This window comes from Corvus moneduloides, chromosome 1, assembly GCF_009650955.1.
Source record: "Corvus moneduloides isolate bCorMon1 chromosome 1, bCorMon1.pri, whole genome shotgun sequence".
Lineage (NCBI taxonomy): Eukaryota > Metazoa > Chordata > Aves > Passeriformes > Corvidae > Corvus > Corvus moneduloides.
Genome location: NC_045476.1, coordinates 130,817,223 through 130,843,733, shown reverse-complemented (window position 1 = coordinate 130,843,733; position 26,511 = coordinate 130,817,223). Strand labels below are relative to the sequence as shown.

Here is a 26,511-nt window from a genome sequence, read left to right as displayed (position 1 = left end):
TATTTTGTCAGTATGGTCTCTATTGACCTGCTCTATTCCTGGTCTGCCAAGAATATTTCTGTCTTTAGGACCTAATCCCAACCACCTATCACACTTGCAGGTTATCATAAAATACTTTTCCGGCTTTCTAGCTGCATGTTCAGCAATAGGTCAGATTGCACCAATAAAATAGTGGAGATTTTCTATATTTTATTTTCTCTCTACCATTGATTCACTTCCTTTCGTAGGCTGCTTTGGATCTGGAATGAGATGCTGGGGTTCTGGACTGTTTTTTGAAATGTGCTCCACAAGAAAGAAAGGAGGGAGAGGAGAAGATGGGAAAAGATGAAATGGTTAGAACAGAAAGATTTCCTAAACTCATGGCATGATTGAGAGATGTTGAGCTAGGAACTACAGTGGTGTATCTTGGTCCCTTGACTAACCAGTGCTTTTTGGAAAATGATTCCACTTTTTTTCTCCTATGTGACTTAGTCTCCTTTCTGCACAACCAAAAGCTGAAGAGGCCAGAGTCTTGCTGCAGGATGGAACCATGTGGCAGCTGAAATGTGCATGTAAAACGGAAGTTTTGCAAATACTCTTGGGTACCATGATTAGATGTGTGGGCTGCAGACTGATTGGTTATTGAATTATATATAACCCCCCAAATCCTCTCCTTAAAATGCAATTATTTAGATGAATGCCAAGAAGAGATTTGGACAAGCAATAAGAAGGATGTGTTTGTTTGTTTGTTGTTTGTTCTTTAAAGGAAAAAGGAAGTTGGGAATGTGTTTGAGGTAGAATAGAAAAATTGAACAGATTTAGATTTATGTACAGTGCTGCACATTCATAGAGGGAACCCTTAGATTAAAAGCTGAAAGGGTAGAAGTTCTGCAGTGCAGTGAATGGTGTATTAAGTGATGTATAGCACAGTGAGGTTGTGAAACTAAAGCATCTCTATGCTCTCTCATAAAAACTGTAATCAACATGGTCACCAAAGGGACGAACTTGGACTTCCATTTTTATTTCATTGCAGTGCTGCTCAGATGCTGACATTAAAAAATAGCTTTCTAATTTGAAGACAAGGGAATTATATTCCGTATTTTCTGAATGGTAGAGATGCTCTATTATAGGTGGATTTGCAGCCAAACCTTGCTTGTAAAAAAAAATCTGTTATTTTCCTGACCCATCTTAAAGGAGTAAAATAATTTCCACTATAATCTAAAATTTCTCCTGGACAAGAAATTGGTTTATCCACTATGCCTGAATATTAGGCTGAGGTACCTATGTTTGACTAGCCACAAAAAAGGCTGCTAAATCTTTCCATGTTTCTGCTTTCCATCCTGCAGGCAATACTGTTTACTCACTCTTGTAAGGTCATTTGAGGCTTTGTGTCTATGACAGTGTGAGTAGTAATTAACAGTAATTGTGAACAGAGAGGGAGGAAAAGGCTTAGAATCACTACATTTAATTTTTTTAAAAAAATAATGGATTCTGATTTTATTTGCATAGCAAAGTGATTAATTTCTGTACATATTGTCTGTCAGAGATTCCTGTATAATTTTGTTAAGTAATGACATCTAAAGACACTATGGATTATTGTTTTGGTATATATGCAATGTTCGATGTAAAGCGGTTTCATGAAGAGAACTGAAATGAGACACAAATGATTCATTTACACATTTATTTACTATCCTGCTTATTCTATCAGACTGAAATGGAGAACAATGCATTTATTTTACAGACATTTGACATAAATTAAACAGATATTTTGATGTTGAACAATTGTACAGACTACAACATGCATATTAATATGTAGATTGGTGCAGAAATACTTAGTTGATCAGCAAAATCTAGTATGACAAAAATAATAACCACATTTCCTTTTTTATGAAGTTAAAATGCAGCTGATATGGAAACATTGATACGAATACCACTAAATGTGAGAAGGTATTAGTCTAATGAAATCAAATGGTTAGTTGAAAAAATAAAGCTATTGTCAAAGTTTTATCTACAGAAAGAAACAAAATCAAAATGTTTCTAACAAATACAATAATAATGAAAAAAAGCGTGTTTGATGCAATTACCATTGCAAAATGCCCTATTATTCCCCTGCCCCACCCCCAAATACAAACAATGCATGAAGCAAAAGCAGCATATTCTCCCACAAAATGTCTGGGGCATTTTGTAAAGGCAGATGAATGAGATGAGACAAGACTTATCACATATACTTTTATCTCCTAGTGACAGTACTTTTAAAGAAAGATACGTTATTCATAGAGCAATGTATGATGAAATGTTGCTAAATCTGTAAAACTGAACAATAGTGAAGACACTGCTATCGCCCCAAGAGAACTTGAAAAAATACTGTTGTGCTTTTTTTGTTTGCAGCATTCAGAGCATTCACAGAGGAATACAAAGTAAAGTTCATTAAACTCCGTAAAACTAATAATAGTCATGCTACTGTATCTATGAAACTAACACAGTAATAATGTATAAACATGAATTAGTACATATTTAATTTGATATTTACAGTGGTCTGAAAGCAATAGGCTATGTATTCAATGCTCAGCTTCTTTATACACTAATCCCTCCATGTTTCAGCTTATCAGCATGGCTCCTTTGATTGTTGAAAGGGTTGTACAGGTAAAACTCTGCAGACTCTGATAATTTAGACACAGAAATCCAGAACTCTGCATCTGAGCAGAAGTACCCGAGATTGTCCCCAACAGTAGGTTTATAAAATTTTTTTAAAATGTATTTTGTGATGTGTTAGAAACTGTTCCTTTTGCCTAATGCTATAATATATTGCTCCATCCTTCAGCTTTATACAGGCAGAGTTTCCACTGGCATTCTGCTTAAGGACTTCAAGAACAGGCATAAATGTTTTGTATTCTGAACCTCCACAGAGGGATGCTATCTGAGCAAAACTTAGAGCAAAAATATCACTACAAGACGTATGTCCTCCACCTTGAAATGGTTAAAAGAAGTAAGATAAGGAATTGGCTTTTTGTTCCTTGTGTTACCGTACAAGGTATGTCCCAGACATCAGAGCAACTAAGCGCACAATCAAAACCCTACTAGTTCCTCAATTTAAATAAATTTCAGCTGGTGATCCAAATAGGAAGATATCTGGACATGGCAAATCGGCACAAAATACTCAAGCTGGGCTTCTGATCCTCCATCAATGCACAGCAATTTGCTTTTATTCATACCAGTATAAAGTAAGTGTTACTGTTAAGTGAAATAAAGCTACTTGCAATCAGTTTAATCATTCCACTGATTTTGGAGTAAGTCAGTCTAGTGCTGTCTGTACTGTCTTCATCAAATGTAACACCAACTTTAGCATAAATTGACTGTAGAAATATGCAGTATATGGAGTTTTATCCGAACTACAAAACACAACTATACAAAGGTTATCAAGATTTTATTGTTTAAATTATTTTATGTGGGTTAACTTGGGGAATGCACTGGGAACAATTTAATCTTTGGCTACATATTGCTTTTTTTATGCAATACCACTGATGAAAATGGCAAAATTTGCTTGAATAAGGGATTTAGCCAAGAGCTACATGGGCTGAAGACAGTAGTCATGGTAGAGATCTATGTCTACATTAGCAAGTCGTACAATATGAGCAGATTTGTTGAGGAAAACAGTTTGTACTGAGAGGGTGCAATTTTTGGACTGGCTCTCATCTGGTACCAGGGCCCGAATGCTTTGTCCTGCCTGCAGCACATCTGGTGCCCTCATGGAAGAAGTCTTCTGGTTCAGCTTCATCTAAAAGTCGTCCAATTTACATGGTGCAGATTGCTTGGTTGTGTGAACCAAAGCATGAGAAGTGGGGGTAGCTGAGAGATTCATGTCGAGAGCTCTCCTGATTTCCTCTAACATGCCAGTGTAAACAGAGTCATAGACTTCCAGATTTAGAAGTGTAAATTACTCTTGCTGATGTTAAATATGTATTTAAATAGTTACTTGAGTTAAAAAAATTACCCTTATGAAATTAATGGCATGGACTGCTCTTAGATTCATGGTTTATGTTAATCACAGGACTACAGTCAGTGTCTAAGGTGATGACAGGTCACCATTCTGTTCAGTTGATATCTATAATTAGGATAATCAGCTTTCTTGGATCAAATGTTAGCTAATACCATGATTTTTGGCTACTTTTAAGTAAAAAGAGCAGTAATATTTGTGTGCTACTTCCTTGTTCCATAGTGGTATTCATCAGGATCTGCATTAGGTGTCATAAAAGAAAACTAAATATCATTCAATAATAATATAGGACTATAAAGAATCACTGCTGTTTTGGAAGAAATCTCCATTTTACTAAAGGGTAATACTTCCTAAATATCATAACTCAGCATTTTAAAAAAATACTGTTTAAACCTGCAACAAAATAAATACAAAGACAAGTACATTACCCCACCTGCAGATGTCCCATAGTGTATGATCACTGAACAAGAAACCATCACACAATGCAAACAAAATTCTTTGTTTCCTTTTTGCCTGCCAGTTACCTAACCTTCTTTTGTTAAGGAAACTGACAGAGGACCTACAAAGGGTTTGGCTCCCAGAACACCTGATCCATTTTAGAAAGCATTTCAGCAGGAGTTAAAGCTGAGTGCCACTAATAAAACCATATTGGACAAGAGACAAATATTCACACTTAGCCCGATGGCTCTCTTAATAGCATTTGCCAGTCAAATGCTTTCAAAAAAGTTCTTTCAAGAGCACTGAAAGCTTTTGTATGAAGGATGGGGACACTGTGGGGACACTGGAGAATTCAGAGTACTTTACAACTAGAAAATGGGGAGAAGTGACACTCAGTTCTTGTTCCTTGGTCCAAATGCAACAGAGTTCATCTGGCCATTTGCACCACACTACCAAAGCACTTTCCTGAGAAACAAGACACACCTATCATCTTGTTGGGTGGGTTGCCTTCTGACCATGCCCAAGAAGAAGAGAAGGTTGATATTTGGAGGGCAATGGGAAGAGATCCAAAGATTAATAAGGACAGCAACAGTGGTATCTTATTTTTCAGGAAAGTCTTCTGAAAAACAATTACAAATCAGATGTTAATGTGGCAGGCAAGTGGATAATAGCATCACTGAACCTGTTGGTTCTAGGTTAAAAATTACAATGGAGTAGGAGTGGAATTAAATATTTTGCTACTGGTATTTTTACCTCATTTAGTGTGAATAAGGCTTCCTTCACATATGTTTTATTATATCTCTTTTTATATAGTACACTAAAACATGCCTTGTTTACTTACAGTTTTCTGCCCTTCTTTCCCCTTTGTGGTATTTACATTTCTTGCTTGATCTGTGCTGGCTACTTTGAAAAAAAAAAAGGACATTTGTTGCACTTTTCTGCTTCTAAAATATTTTTGCATGATCAAAATATTTATTTTCTATCCAAGTGATTCAAAAATTATTTGAATGTAAAAGCCAATCAGTTAAGCCCTGGGCATTGTTACCAGTCTGACTGTATTTGCAATAGAGCTTCAAAAAGACAACTGTCTTTTGTACGGGACCGAGATTTAGAGGAGGTTGAAGCAGTTAATTAAATAACTTGAAGGTAAACATTGAAGGAAACAGAAGCTCAGTCAACATGTAGGGGAAGAGGTCTACTTTTAAAAGAACTCACAGTTTTTCAAGGAATACAAATACATTGCCCAGTATTGCCTGTTAGGAAACAACTCCCGAAGCCAATTGTTGTTTTGATTTATGAATGTTATAGGCAAAAACAGAACTGTCTGTACACACTTTGGGTTACATAATAGTGTGCTGAAAGGCTCTTCATGTCCGTTGCTCTAGCGTTAGATCAGATATCACCTCTCTAACATCACTAATGTTTGAATTTTGAGACCAATTGTGAAGTGAGGACACAGTGCATTACATTGCTGCATTAGCACAGAGGCTTCTATATTCTATACAATGTAGCATTAAAAGGCCTTTTGTGTTTTCATTTAAAAAAGTGTATTTTATATAAATTCGGTAGTGCAAAAACTTCCTACACCATGTTACATTCTTCACATAATATACTTCCCTGTAAACAGCTTTCCTGTAGGAACTTCCTTTGCAGTTTGTGCGATATATTATTCCCCCCACCCCCCACCTAGATTTGGATCAATGTGACTATTACCCAAAAACTCTTCTAATTACTCTGTGAACATTTTTTAAATATGTGCATTTGGTTTCTTCATTGAAAAGGAATTAAAACTTTGATTCAGGATTCTGCAGTTAGTAAAAAAATATAAAAAATAGATGAATTGCAAAGCTATCTCCCTGAACATTCTTCATTTTCCAGTGATGCGAGGAGTCAGACCCCTTTCAGGTGCACAAAGGAGTCACTTCTTCCTAAGACTCCTTAAGTTGTTTCAAAATTGCACAGCTGTCATTAGAGACTGACTCCAGAACCCAGACACATTCTCTCCTTACTGTGGTGAATGGGTAATAAGTCCGAAATGGCTTCAAAGTTTTAGAAAACCAGAAAAATATATTTGTGTAATTTTGCATAATTTGCTTCATATCAACTCATGATGAATGAAGTGATCCTGGCCTGCACTTCTTACACCTGCTGTACTCGACAGAAAGCTAGATCCAGTCCTGCAACTGCTCAAATAGATGTTTTAATCAGGAATTACACAGGTTAGGTATTCAGAGGTGGATCCTGTGTATGCAGTCAAGACTGGAAAAACCACATGTCTAAACCTGTGCTTCCGGAAATAGTTTTCAGCTTAGTCAAAAGTAGATAATAAAATTATACCAAAATCACTTCTAAAGCTTAATAATTTTGCTTCTAGTATTTCAAAAAAATAAAGCATCTGTTAATAAAGTGAATTGCATTTCTTTTGCTTTCAAAATAAATGTGCTTCTCTGAAAACATTTAAAATACAGCAGCAAATAAGGGCCTGGTCTTTCATGTGATTCATATAGTTAAAGCTCCTGTTGATTTTCATCAAGAGGGAGAGACTACAGTCCTTCTCATTTATATTTCAGTCAGTCCCTTTTTCCACCAGACTCCCATTGGTTTCAGGGGAGGTTCATCTGCACAAGGATCGAGGCCTTGACTTTACCCCTTTTAAATTTTTAGTGATTTTAATAGGCCAGAATCAGGTTTACATGAAGTTTAGCTCAGGAGAGCTTAAGGAATTAAATGTCTGTTCCTGCAATACGTTCCCTATGTCTGGACTCCTCCCTTTCCATCGAGTGGCATAGGTCTAAGGGGGCTTTTCCAAAGAGTAAGGGTCACCTGGGAGAAAAAGCACACAGAAGGAACATGACACAGACCTCAGTCTTGCCAGAACAACACTATTTTCTTGAATGGGAATTTTCTGTGGATCCAGAGCATGAGACCAGGTCCCATTTGGTCTTAATTTGGACTTCAATAGTTCACTAGGATGTAAAGGCAGATTGAACAGGCCCATGTGATTTCATAAAACTGCACATAGAAAATACAAACCAACACTTCAGGCATATAAAAATTGACTGGCGTTTAGTCACCGAAAAGATCTAGAAACTAAAAAATAAATGTAGAAGATTAATGACCATAAAATATTAAAAAGCTAAGTTTTGGGACAGTGAGACACAACATGATTGAAAATTGTTATGCAGAATACCATATAAATACATAAAACTGAATGCAGCAACAAGTTGAAATGAACTGCAATTAAAGACAAAAAAAATAATTTTTATTTTGAGAATTAATGACCAGACATTGTTTGAAAAAAAAGACATTATATTCTCAGTTATTCAAATGACTGAAGAGACACCTCAATATTCTCTTGTTACAGAAATAAGAAAACTTAGGGAAATACAGAAAACTTTCAAAAAAACCCCAACTGAATGATTGTGCTGTGCTCATTGTTTGGCCCAGCCACCAGGATCAATATTTTGGAGCTGTTCAAACTTGCCTCTTTTCTATATGCCAGGCTTGAGTGATGTCTGTGGCATCGACCCAGCCATTTCAAGCAACGGGCAATGTTGCAACAAAAATGCTTGTCCCTTTACACTGAGTGTTTTAGGTGCCTGGTTGTTACTTATTCAAGCGACAGAAAAAGACATGAGTAAAAATTAACCTAGGTCCCCTATGGTAAGTAGAAGCCTGCTGTTCCAAACCATGCATTGGTTGGTCTAGAGTACTTTTAAGTCTTCCTAAAATAAAAAAAAGGGAACATTTTGTAGAACATGTCTGTGTAACTGCATACATTTGCTTATGATTAGAATTCATGAATTGAATAAACTTTTTATGATTTAGGGAATTAAAGCAATCTATAAGCTTTTTTTAATATATTATAGCATAGGAAGCTATGGATTCTGGATAAAATAAAAAATAGCTTTTTCGAGACAGTGGTTAGATGGTTACTTTGTAATGAAGGCTTTGGTTCAGCATCTTTCTTTTACAAAGCTGGAGAAATCAGAGAAATGAAAGATGCTTTGGCAGTTCTCAGTGGAATGATTGATGTTTTCCTTTATTTAAGTATAGTGGAAATCCTATACTCCGTTTCAGAACAGCTATGGAAGGATGGGTTGAGGCATATTTGGTGAGTCAAGTGGTATCTTCTGTCAGTCCAAATGATTGAACTGAAAAACACAGACAAGCTTTGGCGTATGGAAGACCTGAGGCAAATCACATGTACTTGAAGCCTCTTTTTCTCCAGCTATATGATTTATGATAACAAAAGGTACCACTTTCCCCTACAAACCTTGTCTCTTATGTCCTTACACCATAACAACAACATTGCCATTACTGAAGTATGAGCACTGCATGGAGGAAAAAAGGTAAGAGATCAAAGATCATGTAGAAGCAAATAGTGTTAAAGGAAAAATAAGAGTGTGGGAAATATTTTTTTTAATACCAAGTTATATTCTAAGAAGTTGAACACTTTTGGATATATCTGTATAGCCATTTGGCACTATTTATTGCCACGGAAATAACGCTGATTTTTAAATTTTAAAATGGAACTTTTTTTTTCTCAGTTATGAAATGTTGGCAGTTTTCTATAAAAATATCAAATGCTTCAAGTTCTGGTCATTAAATCTTTTTTTTCCTCATAGGATCATTAATTAAGCTGACAAAAGCAATAACTGAAGTTCTGCAAATAAAAAAAACCCATCATGATTTACAGCACAGATAAACTAAAGATAAACTGTAGTCCTTAATTAACAGATATACTCATGAGCTTTTTAACAGAAAGCAAGATACGTGAGATGCTTTAAGTAGAAGTTGCAATTTTGCAACATAAGTCTGTACAAAACCTCCAGGCAGCACGCTGTGAAGGAAGTACCTGTGTCCCAGGAAATGCTTTTTCCATAAATCCTTGTTAACAGTAGCTTTCCCCCCAACCCCAAACTATTTACAAGTATATGCATTTTGCAAGCTCAAAGCACCTTGTTTCAGATCTTTATGAATGCATGCATTGACATTTCATCCTTTCATGTGCAAATTCTAAAATTCATTGTAACCGAGGAAAAAAAAATGTTAAAAGAGTTCCAAACCTGTCTACAATCATAAATGAAAGGATCAAAAATGTCAGATGTTGCAGACCACTGGCTCCTAATAGAGCTCTCTTTATTGTGTTCACCATTCTTGAGTAATTTTTTCCCTGTTTTTTTCAGTTTGTTACAAAAAGCAGTCTTTTTTTTTAATTAAACAGTATTTAAACTAAACAACTCTTCATGCCATGCAAAAATAACATTTTATGCACTTTTGTTGAGGCTTTCCATGTTTTAGTTCATAGGCATTACTAACTGTTTTAAGAAAAGGTGTTTTTATTGCTTCTGTAACTAGTCACATGCTAGTTTCTCGTGTGGGACAATAACCAGTTTCTCCTGGACTTGAATGAATTTCTGGAGCAAATAAGTGGTTTTCCATTTTGTGACCTTCTTGGTTACTGTCTGGCTTTACCTCACCCACAGCATGGTAAATGTCTTGAGTACAGTTGTGGCTCATGCTTTTGGGTGAAGAGGTGATCTGTGGCTCCCCTGTTAAATTGTTGCCATCACTGTGTTTATCCCCACAGCAATTTGTCTTGATATCCTGTTTTTTCTCATGTTTCATACCATGTAGCTCCATAAACTCTTCTTCTTCTCCAGTGTCTATTTCAGTGAAGCTCCTCCTCTCTTTTGAAGGGAAAGTGAAAATTTTTTGTTTGGGAAAGAGAGGGGATGATTTTTTAGCAGGTCCCTGACAAAGTGCAGATGCATCGGCACCAAGTACAGGTCGTTCACCCTGGGGGGAATTTTCTTCTAGGAGAATGGTGCTGATGTGCTGAGGGGTAGCCTGTGTGAAGTCTGCTCCTGCTGTCACTGGCAGTGGCCTAGCGGTGCTTGGTGGAGTATGTGGAGCACCACCTCTATTGTCTTTAAAATTAACTTTAAGGGATCTAGATTTTAATGGGTTGCTACCTTTCAGGGAACTTTTGGGGCTTTCCATGGCAGTGTCAAAATGAAAATGACCATGTGAAACAGTTTGGGGCCCACTGCCATCACTGGTAACAGGTCTGTTGATTGGATTATATTCAAAGGTGACATCAGTTGGAGAAAATCCTCTGTCTTTTGCAAATGGTATAAACTGAGAACTTCTTGCTCTTTGGTTTTCTTCCATATTAACAGCATCAGTTGGAAATCTCATTTGCAAGTGAGAGCCAGGAAACAGAGAGAGGGGAGACCTCTCTGTTTCTGTGAAGTCAGTTGCACAACTGGCAAAACTGTCAATACTGGATGTGCTTCTCATGTCCATTACGATGTCGGTGGGCCCAGCTGGCAACGGATCTCTCTGACCTATAACTTCTTCCATTTCTATTTCTTCCTCATACATGGGTGGCTTTGCTGATTGGTCTTGGTAACCAGCATTAAGATTAGGCTGAGACTGAGTTTTAGTAATTTCATTATACAGCATCTCCAGTTTTTGGGCACTGAGGTGCTGTGGGCTGGAGGAAGCTGCAGCATTATTTAATTGCTCCTGGGAGTCTTGTTGACTAACTTCTTGGTACTTGTTTTCATAAGATTTGTTTGAGCTTGTTTCAGACATTGTCCTTCTGGCCCATTTCCACCGGCTTGGGGACAGGTGGCTGTTATCAGGTGTCTCCTTTGGATTGAGTGGTTCTCCAAGCTTTCCTGAATCTACTGCTACATCTATCATTTCCATACTGCGAGCAAAGGCATCTTTTAGATTCATGGAGACAATACTGCCATTTCTTTTAGCTCGCTCAAGTGCTTCTCTCCTCTTAATTGCCTTCTCCTGTCTTTTCTGCTCCTTATAAAACTCTGAGAAATTGTTCACAATAATTGGTATGGGCAGGGCTATGACCAGCACTCCAGCGATACAGCAAAGTCCTCCAACTATTTTACCTAATAAGGTCTTAGGATAAATGTCACCATATCCTACAGTAGTCATAGTGATTGTTGCCCACCAGAATGACGCAGGAATACTTGTAAATTTTGTAGCATCCTCATCCTTTTCAGCAAAGAATACAAGACTTGAAAATATCATTATTCCCATGGCTAAAAATAATATTAACAAGCCCAATTCATTGTAACTCCGCCTGAGTGTAAAGCCTAAAGACTGAAGGCCTGTTGAATGTCTGGCGAGCTTAAGAATCCTTAGGATCCTCATAATTCGAAATATCTGAACCACACGTCTGACGTTTTGGAATTGCAGGACACTTTTATTGGACTCTGTGAGGAAAATGGTGACATAGTACGGCAAGATAGCCAGTAAGTCAATGACATTTAATGGGCCTTTGAAGAACTTCCACTTATTTGGTGAGGACAGAAAACGCAAAAGATACTCCATGGTAAACCAAGCAATACACACAGCTTCAACGTGTGCTAGCTGAGGGTTGTCATTTGGCTGCCCAAATTCATCTATTACTTGAAGTTCTGGCAGTGTGTTAAGAGACAAAGCAATAGTGGACAGGACGATGAACAGAATGGACACAATGGCCAAAATCTGTAAAACAAAATAAACAATGTTTTGGTTAGACTGATACAAGTGTACTTGTTAGGGTTTGATTAAATCCTTTCAAATGTGCATGTGTCAAAAAAACACAGAATGGTGGAAGCTGTTTTGGCTACTGCATTCATTATTTTGTTTCATTGTTTTGAATTCTGCACAGAGAAAACATTAGACTCATCTTAGACATGGTCAAAACTTGATTGCTTTACCGCCTGCAGTAAGCCAATTCATTTCAGAAAGCAAGCCACGACTGGTCTTACCATTTAAAAGATACAGTAGGAGGTGATATTTATTACTGCAAGTCACCAAGTGAAGGATATATAGTTCCTGCTAATGTGCAGACCATTAAGAATTTTATGCATTAATTGTAATTATGGAAAACTTTATACAGTGTGGAGAATTGATTGGGGAATACCATGTGTAAGATGGTAATTCAGTACTACATAGTGCACACTTTCGTAGGCAGGCATAAATTTATGAGCTGAAAGTCAAAGTTAAGAAGAATAAACAGAAAGCTTTGTTCAGGAGATTAGTACTGCTGAATTGTGATGTCTGGACAAATTTCAGATGCTACAGCGATTGAAGGTATTGATCCTGAATTAGGTTGAGACCAAGATGTTAAAAAGTAAGTAGTATGAAGGTGAACCGAGTTTCTCATAATTATTAAAATGTGTAAGTAGACAAAGACCTCCAAGAAATAAAATTTTGCTTTCTGTCTAAGGAGATAGGTTTTATAATATATTTTGTCACTTATTTTCATAGAATCATAGAATCACAGAATCACAGAATTATGGAAACATTAAGGTTGAAAGAGATCTCCAAGACCATCAAGTCCAATGTTTGACCGAACACCGCCATGCCAACTAAACCATAGCACTAAGTGACACACCAGTTGTTTCTTGAGCACTTCAGGACCTGCTGACTCCTTAGGCACCCTGTTCAAATGCCTGACAACCCTTTGAGTGAAGAAATTCTTCCTGATGTTCAACCTGAACCTTCCCTGGCACAGCTTGAGGCCATATCCTCTCGTCCTGCCACTGGTTGCCTGGGAGAACAGCCTGACCTCCACATGGCTACAGCCTCCTTTCAGGCAGCTGTAGAGAGTGAAAAGGCCTCTCATGAGGCTCCTTTTCTCCAGGCTAAACACGCCCAGCTCCCTCAGCTGCTCATCACAAGACTTGTGCTCCAGATCCTTCACCAGCTTTGTTGTCCTCCTCTGGACAAGGTCCAGCACCTCAAAGTCTTTCTTGTAGTGAGGGGCCCAGAACTGAACACAGGATTCCAGGTGTGGCCTCACAAGTACCAAGTGCAGGGGGATGATCACTGCCCTCTGGTCCACACTATTTCTGATAAGAGGCAGGATGCCATTGGTGGTCTTGGCCACCAGGGCACACTGCTGCCTCATGTTCAGCCTGCTGTTGAATAGCACTCCCGGGTCCTTTTCCACTGGACAACCTTCCAGCAACTCTTTCCCATGTCTATAGCACTACATGGGGTTGTTGTGACCAAAGTGCAGGACCCAGCATTTTGTCTTGTTGAACCTTATACAGCTGGCCTTGGCCCATCAGTTCAGCTTGCCCAGATCCCTTTACAGAGCCTTCCTGCCCTTCAGCAGATCAACACTCTTGCTCAACATTGTGTTGTCTGCAAACTGACTGAGGGTGCACTTGATCCCCTCGTTCAGATCATAGATAAAAATATTAAACAGGACTGGCCTCAATACTGAGCCTTGGAAAGCCCCACTAGTAACCAGATGCCAGCTGGATGATTAACCACCACTCCCTGGACCCAGCCATCCAGCCAGTTTTAACCCAATGAAGAGCACACCTGTCCAAGCCATGGGCTGCCAGCTTCTGGAGAATGCTGTGGGAGACAGTATCAAAGGCTTTTTTGAAGTCCAGGTAGGCAGCATCCACAGCCTTTCCCTCATCCACTAGGCAGGTCTCCTGGTCATAAAAGGAGATCAGGTTGGTCAGGCAGGACCTGCCTTTCCTAAACCCACTGTGTCTAGGCCTGATCCCCTGGTTGTACTGTTTGTGATGTGTGATTGCTCTCAAGATAGTCTGTTCCATAACCTTCCCCAGCACTGAGGTCAGGCTGAGAGGCCTGTAGTTGCCTGGACCATTCTTCTGACCCTTCTTGTAGCCGTGTGTCACACTGGCCAACCTCCAATTGTCTGTTCTTGAGCTCTATACAGTTGAAACACTCCCTAACGTACAGAGCCACCCCACCACCTCTCCTTCCTTACCTGTTGCTTCTGAAGAGCTTATAACCATCCATTGCCACACTCCCACCATGTTTCCATGATGGCAACTACATCATAGCTCTGCTGCTGCACGATGGCTTCCAGCTCCTCCTGTTTGTTACCCATACTGTGTGCAGTGGTGTACATGCACTTCAGGTGGGCTATTGATTTCACCCCCAACACTGGCATGCTGCCCCCAGGCTCATCTCTAGTGAGCCTGGTCCTATCCCCATCCCCCTTCAAACCTAGTTTAAAGGCCTCTCAATCAGCCTTGCTAGAATCCTTTTCCCCCTTTTAGATGGGTGAACCCCATCTGTCTCCAGCTGGCGTGGTTCTGCATAAACTGCCCTATGATGGAAAAAAGCCATTTTGATAAAATTCAGGCATCTCCACACCTCACAGCCTTCCACTTTGCCTGGAATAGCTGGTCATTGTCTTTTACAGAACCAATATTATGAGAAAAAAAGTGAATATCGGAGAACCTCATGGCTTTGCCAGAAATTTTAGTTATTTATACTCTAAGGAATATGAGCAGCTTTGAGACAGTGAGCAAAGTGTTAAAATGATACAAAAATTATTATAACACTTGGAAAAAATATATTGTTTTCATTGGAAGTCCTAATTAAATCCAGATTTTTATTAGAGATACTAAAATAAGTTGTTTTCTGTTTTAAAGTTCAGTTTAAGCCTATTCATAAAAGCATTTACTCTCATTTCTCAGAAATGGTGGTGTTAAATCCATTTGATGATGTTTCAAGGACACACTAAGTCTGAAAAAGTTGCTGGAACACCCAAGAAGAGTTAAACGCAGCTAAGAAGAATGCAAGTGTGAAGAGAAGATGCAGAGAGACTGGTCACAGTGGTGATAATGGCTCTAGAGATAGAAAGGCCACCTCACTGTAGCTTTGAGAAAAATAGCAGTAAACTTGTTTCATCTGTGGGTTATCAAGCAGATATTCAGCTCTCTATGCACAAACTGCAGTTGCTCATGGTGTGAGGTGTGTATTTGGCATCATGTTGTACTTACGTCTTATGTGCTATCTTTGGCCTTTTCCAGCTGCTAATAGTACAGAACAAGTATACAGCTATCATCTTTCATATTCTAAGGTATTGAAACATCTTTATTTGAATTTTTCTCTACCAGTGCTTCTGGGCCTGTTTTCGTTTTGTTTTGGTTTTTTTTGGGTTTTTTTTTGGTAACTATATTTATTGGAGAAATTAGATCCATTAATTTCTCCTGACAAGTGAGTTGTGGACCATCTGTCTTTGTCCTTCTTACAGCCCATTCAGAAAACATCCTCAGGTTAAACTATCCTATTTAGGTGGGCTATACATTCCTTTAAAACTTCTGCTACCAACATCAGCAAAAGAAACCAGTCTTAGTAAAGAATGAGGGCAGTAACTGTGCGTATGTAGGCAAGGCTGATTAATGAAATTTGTAGCTATGACTGAGGCAGACAAAAGGCAACACTATAAGAGACCAATAACTGCCTTTCAAACTGTGAAAGTCGCCTGTATCAGATTTCACTGTAATAAAGTTGGAAGCTTAAATAAGGTGTACTAGGTTATCCACTTCACCTAAATGACTGTGAAATAGCTAATGCAGGCTTGAGTTCTCTAAAATACTCAATAACATAATTATACTTTCAGAATTTACAGAACAAATGAACAAGGCACAGGTCTGAATTGTTGAGCTTGCAGTTTCTGTCAAGCTGATGGAGCCTCATTGGGGCCAGAATCAGAATGCAAATAACAGGATTGGAAAAAGCTGTATAATACCAGGACCCAATTACTTGACATGCATTATTCTTAAAAAAAAAGACAAGTATAAGAATGTATCTGCCCAACTTTCATCAAACTCATTTTAATTAAGAAACACTGGCATTTTGGTCTGCCATAAGGAATTTATTTTATGCCTAAATGTTCACCAGCATACAAAAGATCCTAGAAAAGGGGTGAGTCAGTGAATAGCACCCCCTCTTACACCATGTGACATTGCTAAAACTCCATGTATTTTATACATCTTGGACACAAAACTTTGCTGTTCAGAGTTGCCACCCAGGGTGTTTTATTGAAAGCAAGCATCTATCTGTTTGTTCCAGCCATTCCTTCATACGCTGGTAACACAAAAGCCTGAACTCTCCCAGCTTTTTGAATAAAATATGCAGTATAGCAAGCCTGGAATTTTTAGTGTTTTATATGTATCACCTGCAAGCATGAGTCTGTTCTTGGTGAAAAAAATTTACAGCAAAATAAAGTAGTTTGTTTTCTTCTAATGTAAGAATCTCAAGCTTTTATTTGTTTGGGACTTTTTTGTGTAATTAAAACAGTGCATCATTCCACACACAGTATGTTTTAATTATTACAATAGATTAGATTTCACAACTCATTAGGCAAAAAAATGCCGGGGGAAAACTCGGAAGAACAAGAGCAACTATGAGAAAAAGAAGAAAAGAACTCTCTATTCTGAGTCTACATAAAGAGCACTTTGCTGATAGTACTATGCTGGTAAATTCTCATTGAACAGATGTAGATTGTATTAACAGAAGCACAGAGTTTATAAGGAAGACCTGTAGCAATCTGCTAGGCTGGTTATGCTGATACAGAAGAGTAAAGAAACCACCACTGACTGAATCTTTCTCAGCAGAACTTCCTGTTTATTACATAATGTTTCTGAAACTGTATTCTGGACTGAAATGCCTCGAAAATTTGCATACTCCAAGTAATTAATCTATGACCACAGTTCTTGACATACTATTTTTAACCTGCATTTCAGAGTATCTGTTAAATGACAGATTCTGACAGGTTATATCATTTAGCTACGCTACTACAAAAGCACATAAAAATCCAGATCCTCTTAAACTTTAAAAATATTTCCTTATAAATGGCTTTTTTTTTCCTAAAAGAATGGACAGATTTAAATTTCTTTCTTATGGGCTGGATATGAAGCATTTGAATCTGTTGATGCAATGAATAGTAAAACATTCCTTGAGTTAATGATGCCATCTTAACAGCCTTCCTCAGATGCTGTTGTTTCTAATTTTTGGGGGGCAAGACTGGTAGCAATCTCCTGAAAATGTATTTGTTTCCCAATATTAAACTGCCACTAAAAAGTGGCTTTTTTTTCCTGTGCACCATCTCATTGGTTACTACTGCCAGCAGTGTGAGGAATTCTGCATAAAATGGGCATACAACTGAGGCAGAAAATAAAGGTGTAATGGAATAGCCTTCAAATTGTTTCTTGCTATTCTGCAACAACTGATACAATATGTGAAATGATATGTGAAAAGGCTTCTGCTAGAACTGACATGCCAGTGTAATTTTTATGTACAGCAGAGAAAAAGTATGCATCAGGTTCACGCTAAAATATAGCTGCTGAGGGGAATTTCAGTTGAGTCGTACTGATCAGCCAGTAGAGTATGTTTGATTAATACAGGTTTCAGTCTGGAACTGATGCCTTTTCCCAGTCTTAAAATCAAGAGTCATACAGGGTTAGAAGGGGAAAAGGGATTTTACCTTGGTATTTATTTTAAGGATCCTGAAGTGCACACATCCAGGTCATATGCATCGAAATGCACCCTGCCAAATTCCCTCCCTCCAAAAGATCTGGTATAACATTGTAGGTCTTACTAATTAGCATATCTATCAAAAATTCCCCAATGAGAGGCTCAAGTGAGCCCCCTCCCCAAGGAGCCTTCCCCTGGATGGTTCTATCTTAGTTTACAGAACGTGTTCTGGAGAGGACCTTGGGGTCTGGGACACACTGATCCCCAGCTACGAAGCTTCTAAAATGTTTAAGTCTCTCAGCTTGACAAACAAGTCCAAGAATGCAAGCAAAAAGCACTAGGAATACAGAAGTTGTAAAAAAGGTATAACAGAAGTATAAAAGAAAAGGCAAAAAATCTTCATGGTATCAGAATCAGGTAAGACTCTATTAAAATGGTGTTTCCTTAGTCTTTTTTTTTTCCTGGGGTGGGATCTAGGGTAGAATCTAGACCATTTAAATAATAAACAGTAATACAGTCTCATACTTTTCAAATTTCTAGCCTCCACAGACACTGAAAATTATCAGGCTGTCACATATTCTTCTCTGCATTTAAATGTATGATATTGTCTTCACATAAAGTTGTCTGGCTTTAGAAAATCTCAGAAAAAATTGCAGTTGTTCAGCTTTTGAAAGGCTTCTGGAGAACTGTATCAGCTTTCTTGGGCAGTTAGCTATATATTCTCAGAAACATCTGCCCTTGAGAAAGAGGTGTCTTGATCTAGATTTGAGCAGATAGATATCTGGAGTTGGTCTAGGTTCTTCAGATCAACCTGAGAGCTACCAAGTGCTGTAGCCTGCAGGTCATGCTGTATCTTGCATGAAGGTGTCCTTAGCTCGTAGCACAGAGCTCCCAGCTCCAGCCACACAATCCACAGACTCGCAGCCACACTGGCAGGAGCAGAAGGTCAGATCATGGACATTTTCATTTTTCTGAGTGAGTAAGCCCATGAAGGTGGAAGACATATTTATTGGTAGGCTTGATGAGAAGCTTATAGAAATTAGTTTACATCAGCAGCATCCTTTACTGTGAGGTGTCTTCAGATTGTGATACTGAGTTTGCAACTGAATGGACAAAAAGTCTTGCTCAGTAAGAGTGCTGTCTTGTACATCTCTCTGAATCTGTGTGCATTCTGATCTTGACATCTGGGACCATCCAAATGAGATGCACGTTGGGGAAGCAAAGACAACACTACAAAATTGAGGCACCTTGCAGCTCTAACTATTACCACATGAAGAATTTTAAGATTAGTCAGGACATCAGTCTGAAGACATTTAGGAGAAGGGGCCATTATAATGTTCTTCTGTGACACAAAGGAGAAGAACAAGGTCATGATACAGCATCTCACTCCCTGGTCACTCAATTTTCTCCCTCCATTGTGTCCCTGGGACTTCCCAGTTACAAGCATCACCTCTTGCTTCTGACCCACAATTCTACATCATGCTGCTTTGCAGAGGGGACTGTACTCAGCTCACACCTGTAATTCTGCATTCCCAGCATGTATCAGTGTGTCATAGATCTCATCATGGACAGTCTGATAGACTTAAAATTTCTTTGAATCTAAGGTTTCAACAGACCACACTCAAAGAGTTCAACAAAAGGCAAGACATTTTGGTACAGTCCTTAACTGGCTAATGCTTTTTTTTACCATGAGGCCTTTGGCCATGGGACATGAAAAAGGAGACAAATAGAAACAAATCGTACTTGGATTTACTCCAAACTGGAACACAATGGAGCTATGGCAAACCTTAAGCATGCCCAATCTAAACAATCTCAATAGTCCTGCAACACTGAGAATTATCTAAGAATAGAAGTACATGTTTGCAAATGCTCCTTGTCTCAAGTGATGGAAAAGTTCATTTCCAGTTACTGAAAGAGTTTAATTTTTGGAAAAGAAGAGAGGGGAATAATTTAACAGAATAACATAAATTTAGTACAGCCTACAGCTCTATCACTGTTGCCCTTCCAGGAACACATCTGATAATAGCTCTGACAGCATGTGTAATCACTGAACAGCTTCTCTCTGCTGCTCTTGATCTCCTTCCTTCATGACATTATTTAGAATTCTGACCTTTGATTTTCCCCTTTTTCCTAGATAAGTATTATTATTAATATTTTAAGGACCTGATTTAAATGTTCTTCATTGCTCTTTCAGGGATATTCATTAAACCTCTCATTAACCACATATACAAAGGTTAAGCTCTCAGTGTCGTATTTATCTGGTGTCTAAATGATGCACAGTCTTTTCTTTTGGTCTCTTTGGACTGGAATGGCTCTCACGTAAAAAGCTTTAGAAATACTCACTTAGGAGGTTTTCATGATTAACTTCATGATTAGATTTCATGAGTAACCCCATAAGCATATTTGTCATATTGTCATATGTCATATGTCATATACAAATATGTCATATTTTTAGATATGAGATTTTTCTACTAGTTCATCAGTAGATGAAAAATCTCTGTCTCCCGTTTAGCTTGACAGACTATGAAGATAGTGAGCTCAAGTGCTTCTAGATGTTTATTTATGGTTTAATGAAGTTGTGTGGCGACTTTACCTAAGGAGTGGCATATGTCCAGGGACGTGCTGTCCTATCAAGCTCACCCAGACCGGGAGCCAACATATGGAACCACCTTTTTTTCTGTAATGCGGTGTCCTTCAAGTCTCTGTCTGAGGAGGTTCAAGGCAGGTAGGAGTTTGCTGCCTGCCAATTCCAGTATGCATGGCAGACTAGCAATGATAACATCAGGAAGATCATAATCACAGTAATTCTAGTGGAAGGGGTGATAACAGGTAGTTAAAGCTGAGATTTTGCCACTAGGTAACTCAAACTTCTCCAAGCACAGCTGTAGTCAAGCAAGGTATTTTGGAACTGGCTAAGGTAGGTTTACCCGACTGGAGATACTGCTTCTGTCTTGGCAAAACCTTTACTTCAGAAGTTCAGTCATAAAGCCTTTCTCTGTAGCTGATATACTTCGTGCTTGAGAGCACTGCATAAATTCCATTTTTTTTCACAAAGCCTTTTGACTACTTTGTGCTGACCTTCCCATTCCATAGATGAATATTTGCCTTAGAAGACCTAGTATCTCAGAGGGAATAAATCTGCCTAGGAAAGGATATTTTGTTCTTTGAGATTAACAAGTATCCTTCTGCTTCAAAGTATTAGCAGTAAAATGCATCTCTCCTGCATTCTGTTGCAGGTAGATTATTGTTTATCGTGTTTATGCTATTAGGATAACAGGATACAACCCTCTGCATCCTGGGGTGAGCTAACTGTGTTTACTTAATGACTTGATTATTGCTTTAGGGAAGGGTGGCCTTGGGCTTTGCACCACCAAGATTTTCAGCATAAGAATTTAGTAAAACATGGGTTTGAGAATTTGATTATGGCTGAGTCTTGAGGTGGTTTTGTATGAGGCAACTCAGTGGGTAATATGGCAAATGAGAACTCTGGGAATGAACTGAGTCTCTGAATCTGAACACAGGAACCATTAAAGTCTCTTAGAACACTAGGGGCACATTAGGTACAAAGTAGAAAACTAAGTACAACACTGCAAACATTTGCAGGATGTATTTACTAAATATTGCAACCAAAAAGTGATTTTGGAGACCAGAAAAATTGCAATATGAACAAGTAATAGAAAATGGATTGCAAATGGGACTGTCAGCTTGATCTTTAGCACAGCCCTGACAAAAACTGTGCTTCATTATGGGCAAAAGTTGAGGCTAATCCTGGGGGTATCTGTTAAACTGGCAAAGATGGGAGACCTTAAGTAGCCACGGATGAACACAGTCTTCATAGTTTGGGAAGAGACATAGGTATTCAATTCAGCATCAGTGGAGACAACCTTGAATACTGAATCAGCACAGAGCTAATAAGAATTTTTTTTTTTTTTTTAACAGATTAAGATCCATGTCTAGTCAGCTCTAATATTTTTTTGCTGTTGTTGAACAGCAAAAAGCCATTTCAGCTGCAGGCATGAAATCAATTATTTCATGATAAATAGCAAACAGTCCCCTAGGAATTAATGTAGAAGAAATGGCACATCTAGAGTAAATGTAGGTGAATTGCTTTGTTTTTTTCACTAGGAATTGGATAAGCCCATGAATTTGACTGTCATATTATTGACAGAAATAGTGCTAGTATCTGCCTGAAATTATAGTGTGGCTAGTTTAATCAATTAAATATTTTAATGTAAGGTAGTTTACAGTGAAAATAAAAAGTGTATCTAGCTAATGCTTTCTTTGCTCCATAACAATGTGAGAGATTTAACCCCCTTACAGATGATCACAAAAAATTAACTTAAAGAATCATCTTAAAGGCTTTATTTATATATAGCTTTTTGGCCTCCTAAGAATTATTTCTAAATGGAACAATTTGCTTATGTGTGTAAGCAAAGTCACCTGTATTTATCAAAAATGAGTGAGATGTCTTTAACAAAGTTCCTGCCTGCCCTCCTTCAGAAGTGTTCTAAACCTTTGACATATTTTTTTACATTTAGGTTGTTTTTTGTACTAGCTATCTAATTTTTGGGTAGTGAAAGCTGACTATTATTACTTAGATGAATGTACTAGACTCTTCTAAGTTTGCATTGAAGTCATGACAAGGAGCTTGCCGTTTCCAACCCTTTTGCACAGCAGACCATATGCAAGATCTGTTCTGTGCTACTTGCGTGCACAACAACATTGGCTGCATTACAGGAATTTCATTAAAAAAACCCAAACAAACAACACCCGAAAAAACCCCACAGCGAAACAGCGCAGCCTCCAGACCCAAACAGGGAGGTCGTCTCCAGCAGCAGCTGGGCTGGCTGCCGGCGGCCGCGGGAGCGGAGCAGGGAGCGGAGCAGGGAGCGGGGCTGGAGCGGAGCAGGGAGCGGAGCAGGGAGCGGAGCTGGAGCGGAGCAGGGAGCGGAGCAGGGAGCGGAGCAGGGAGCGGGGCTGGAGCGGAGCAGGGAGCGGGGCTGGAGCGGGGCTGGAGCGGAGCAGGGAGCGGAGCAGGGAGCGGGGCTGGAGCGGAGCAGGGAGCGGGGCTGGAGCGGGGCTGGAGCGGAGCAGGGAGCGGAGCAGGGAGCGGAGCAGGGAGCGGGGCTGGAGCGGAGCAGGGAGCGGGGCTGGAGCGGAGCAGGGAGCGGAGCAGGGAGCGGAGCAGGGAGCGGGGCTGGAGCGGAGCAGGGAGCGGGGCTGGAGCGGGGCTGGAGCGGAGCAGGGAGCGGAGCAGGGAGCGGGGCTGGAGCGGAGCAGGGAGCGGGGCTGGAGCGGAGCAGGGAGCGGAGCCGGGAGCGGAGCAGGGAGCGGGGCTGGAGCGGAGCAGGGAGCGGAGCTGGAGCGGAGCAGGGAGCGGAGCAGGGAGCGGAGCAGGGAGCGGGGCTGGAGCGGAGCAGGGAGCGGAGCAGGGAGCGGAGCAGGGAGCGGGGCTGGAGCGGAGCAGGGAGCGGAGCAGGGAGCGGAGCAGGGAGCGGGGCTGGAGCGGGGCTGGAGCGGAGCAGGGAGCGGAGCAGGGAGCGGAGCAGGGAGCGGGGCTGGAGCGGAGCAGGGAGCGGAGCAGGGAGCGGAGCAGGGAGCGGAGCAGGGAGCGGGGCTGGAGCGGGGCTGGAGCGGAGCAGGGAGCGGAGCAGGGAGCGGAGCAGGGAGCGGGGCTGGAGCGGGGCTGGAGCGGAGCAGGGAGCGGAGCAGGGAGCGGAGCAGGGAGCGGGGCTGGAGCGGAGCAGGGAGCGGGGCTGGAGCGGGGCTGGAGCGGAGCAGGGAGCGGAGCAGGGAGCGGAGCAGGGAGCGGAGCAGGGAGCGGGGCTGGAGCGGAGCAGGGAGCGGAGCAGGGAGCGGAGCAGGGAGCGGAGCAGGGAGCGGGGCTGGAGCGGGGCTGGAGCGGAGCAGGGAGCGGAGCAGGGAGCGGAGCAGGGAGCGGGGCTGGAGCGGAGCAGGGAGCGGAGCAGGGAGCGGAGCAGGGAGCGGAGCAGGGAGCGGGGCTGGAGCGGAGCAGGGAGCGGAGCAGGGAGCGGAGCAGGGAGCGGGGCTGGAGCGGAGCAGGGAGCGGAGCAGGGAGCGGAGCAGGGAGCGGAGCAGGGAGCGGGGCTGGAGCGGAGCAGGGAGCGGAGCAGGGAGCGGAGCAGGGAGCGGGGCTGGAGCGGGGCTGGAGCGGAGCAGGGAGCGGGGCTGGAGCGGGGCTGGAGCGGGCGGCGGGACCCGGCGGGGCCGGAGCTGTCCCTCGGCCCGGTGCTGACGCCGCACAAGGGGTGCGCCCACACTCACGGCAAACCCCTTTTACTCTGTCACCTTACTTACATGAAGGTATGCGAAGTATGCAGCCTAAAAAGATAAGTCTGGGAAAATAAAGATAGCTCTGGCATAATATTTATTTCTTGGGAAAAAAAAAACCCCAAACATTTAAGGAGGCAGGAATCTCGCCAAAGGTGAGGTATTTCTTTTTACCACTTGCCGTTTAGTAAGTTACTACTAACACCCAACAAATCACGGCAGAGATAAACAAGCAGGAGTAATGAAAAATCAAACCCCAATTGCTTAGCTCTAGCAATAGAGCTTTAGCATAGGCTGTTGAACGGGTTTAATGGGGGAAATCAGCACACCTGATATACAGATGTATTCTGACGCCACCTATTTTGATATTAACATTCAACTTAAAGCAGAAAGCTGGATGTAACTGATTTTGAAAAAGTGGAAACTGGAAATCAAATTTCTTGGTTCTCACTGTTTCTGTTTGCCATTTAGTTTTAATGGAATTTGCTTACACTTGGGACCTCAGGTTACTAGCCAAGACTGTACACTTGAGTCTAATTTGCTGACAAACACATTAAGATTTTTGTTTAAACTGTTCTCATTCTATCATCTTTTTACCATTGACTAAGACTGTTTTTTAGTCATATATTACAGTGAGTAGGGATGGCCTTCCTGAAGGCAGATATTATCTATCAGATACTCAGACTTATTTGAAATTATGACAGGCACAAAATTCAGACATAATCTTTATTCACACTTTTAAAATAATTTTTCTATCTTGGCTTCATGTCAATTTCTATAGAAATTTCAGAACTGCCCCTCTCTAGAAACATCTGTATTAATGTATGGTTTTATGTAAAGGTTATGCCAGTATTTCCCAAACTTGAGGAATCAGAGATATTGTTAGGGAAAGGAATCCAGCCTGTTGTTCTTTGCAATACAGTAATTAAAGGTCTGCATATCTTAACTGTCATTTCCTTATGTTAGATGTCATTCCAGGATTACTTTTGAAACTTTATCTGTAATACTGCAGTTTCAAACCCTTATTAAGGCATGATGTATGCTGTAACACATATACAGAGTACCAGTGCTCTTCAATAAATATGTAAATGTCCTCACATCCCATTTAGGAAGGTCAAATTGTAATTGAATACAGACCTGATTCACAAAATATATTATCTATTATTAAAATACTATTAAAAGGTACTGCTGATGCTGCTGTGAGCTCAGAATAACAGGACAGTATATGAGAATATGCCTGTAAATTATGGGAATATTCCAGTTTAGGGCTGTAATTCAGGCTCTGCTTTTAGCACAAATACCTCAGGCAGGTGCTGAACAGGGTGTTCAAAGAATGTCTTTTTTATCCCAAACTGTGAATTGGACAGAAGAAGGGCTGAATATTCCCTGTTCTACAGAAGACTGGTTTTGTTCTGTCACAAATAAATGTCTACATGCTTATGGTCTATTACAATTAGGGTCTATCTATGTTACAGGGCCTGTTTTTTTTTCCTCAGGAAATCAAAGGGAGGTTTGCTGTTGCCTTTAACCAGAACGCACCAGTGGAGTTTGAATATTTTAGTCAGCTCTTTGGGGGGGAAAGGGAGGGCAGTCGGACAAGCCTTAGTCTAACATTCTGCCTAAGTTTTGATATTTTTCCAATTTCATATTTTAACCAGTAGATGTCTCTGTTTTATCATGCAGCTGTTGACAAGGACACGCTATTCCTGTTGTCACAACACATATTTAGTAGAAGAACCATGTGTTTCCCATGGAATGAATACACGTGAATGAAAAAATGCTGACTTAATGCTCTCAGCATACCCTGACCAACCTAGGAGCTATTTCTTTGTCCTGGGTATCTTTATATTTGAGATCCTGGATTAGGTCATCAGAGAGAAAAAGTACTAGACTGGATCAGAATTTTTGTTTGTGGGTTGCTGCATCCTGGTCAGGTGCTCTCTTGTAGAAATCCCTACAGAAAATGTTAGGATCTGTTGTTGTGCCGTATCTTTATTAAAGTAAGAGAGCATATAGTCATAGAGAAGAAAAATGTCGCCTATTTTAGATGGCAGCTGTTCCCACATGAAAAAGCAGTATGTTGGGGCTTTTTTTTCCCATTGAGACCCAAGTCAATGTTGGAAAGAGAACTTCTTCAGCTGGATGGAGCGTGCTCCTCAAGGACAAATACATGTTACAGACTTCCCCTGTGTGTTCACACTTCCACACACTCTGCTGTTTCTCCTACTGTCAAGTGGAACTATAGGTGAGCTGGTTTTTAGCCTACGTTTATGTGCCAAATGCACTGCGATGAGAGGCATAGATGGCCAGTCTGAGTCATCAGTCCCGTGTCACTGCTTCCACCAGGCTGGCCATTTCTGGGAGCCAAGCAGAACACTAAGTAGCAGAAATATCAGCCTTTACTCTGAAATGGCTTATTATTAAATACAGCTTTTCCCCAAATGTCTGAACAATGAGAACTTGAATGTAGAAGGGGACATGAGTGTTGACTAGTTGCAAAAGAAGGACCAAATTGTCTGTCAAATCTT

At 40.4% G+C, this 26,511-nt stretch overlaps 1 protein-coding gene across 1 annotated transcript in view; it reads right to left on the bottom strand.

Annotated features, from left to right (window-relative positions):
- Positions 1-1,646: 1,646 nt before the first annotated feature.
- The window catches only part of KCNB2 (potassium voltage-gated channel subfamily B member 2), a 190,232-nt gene continuing 165,367 nt past the window's right edge, over positions 1,647-26,511 (bottom strand). Inside the window, exon 3 of the mRNA XM_032127479.1 lies at positions 1,647-11,935. Coding sequence (XP_031983370.1) covers positions 9,773-11,935 — 2,163 coding nt within the window. The 3' untranslated portion in view covers positions 1,647-9,772. The remainder of the gene's footprint in view (positions 11,936-26,511) is intronic.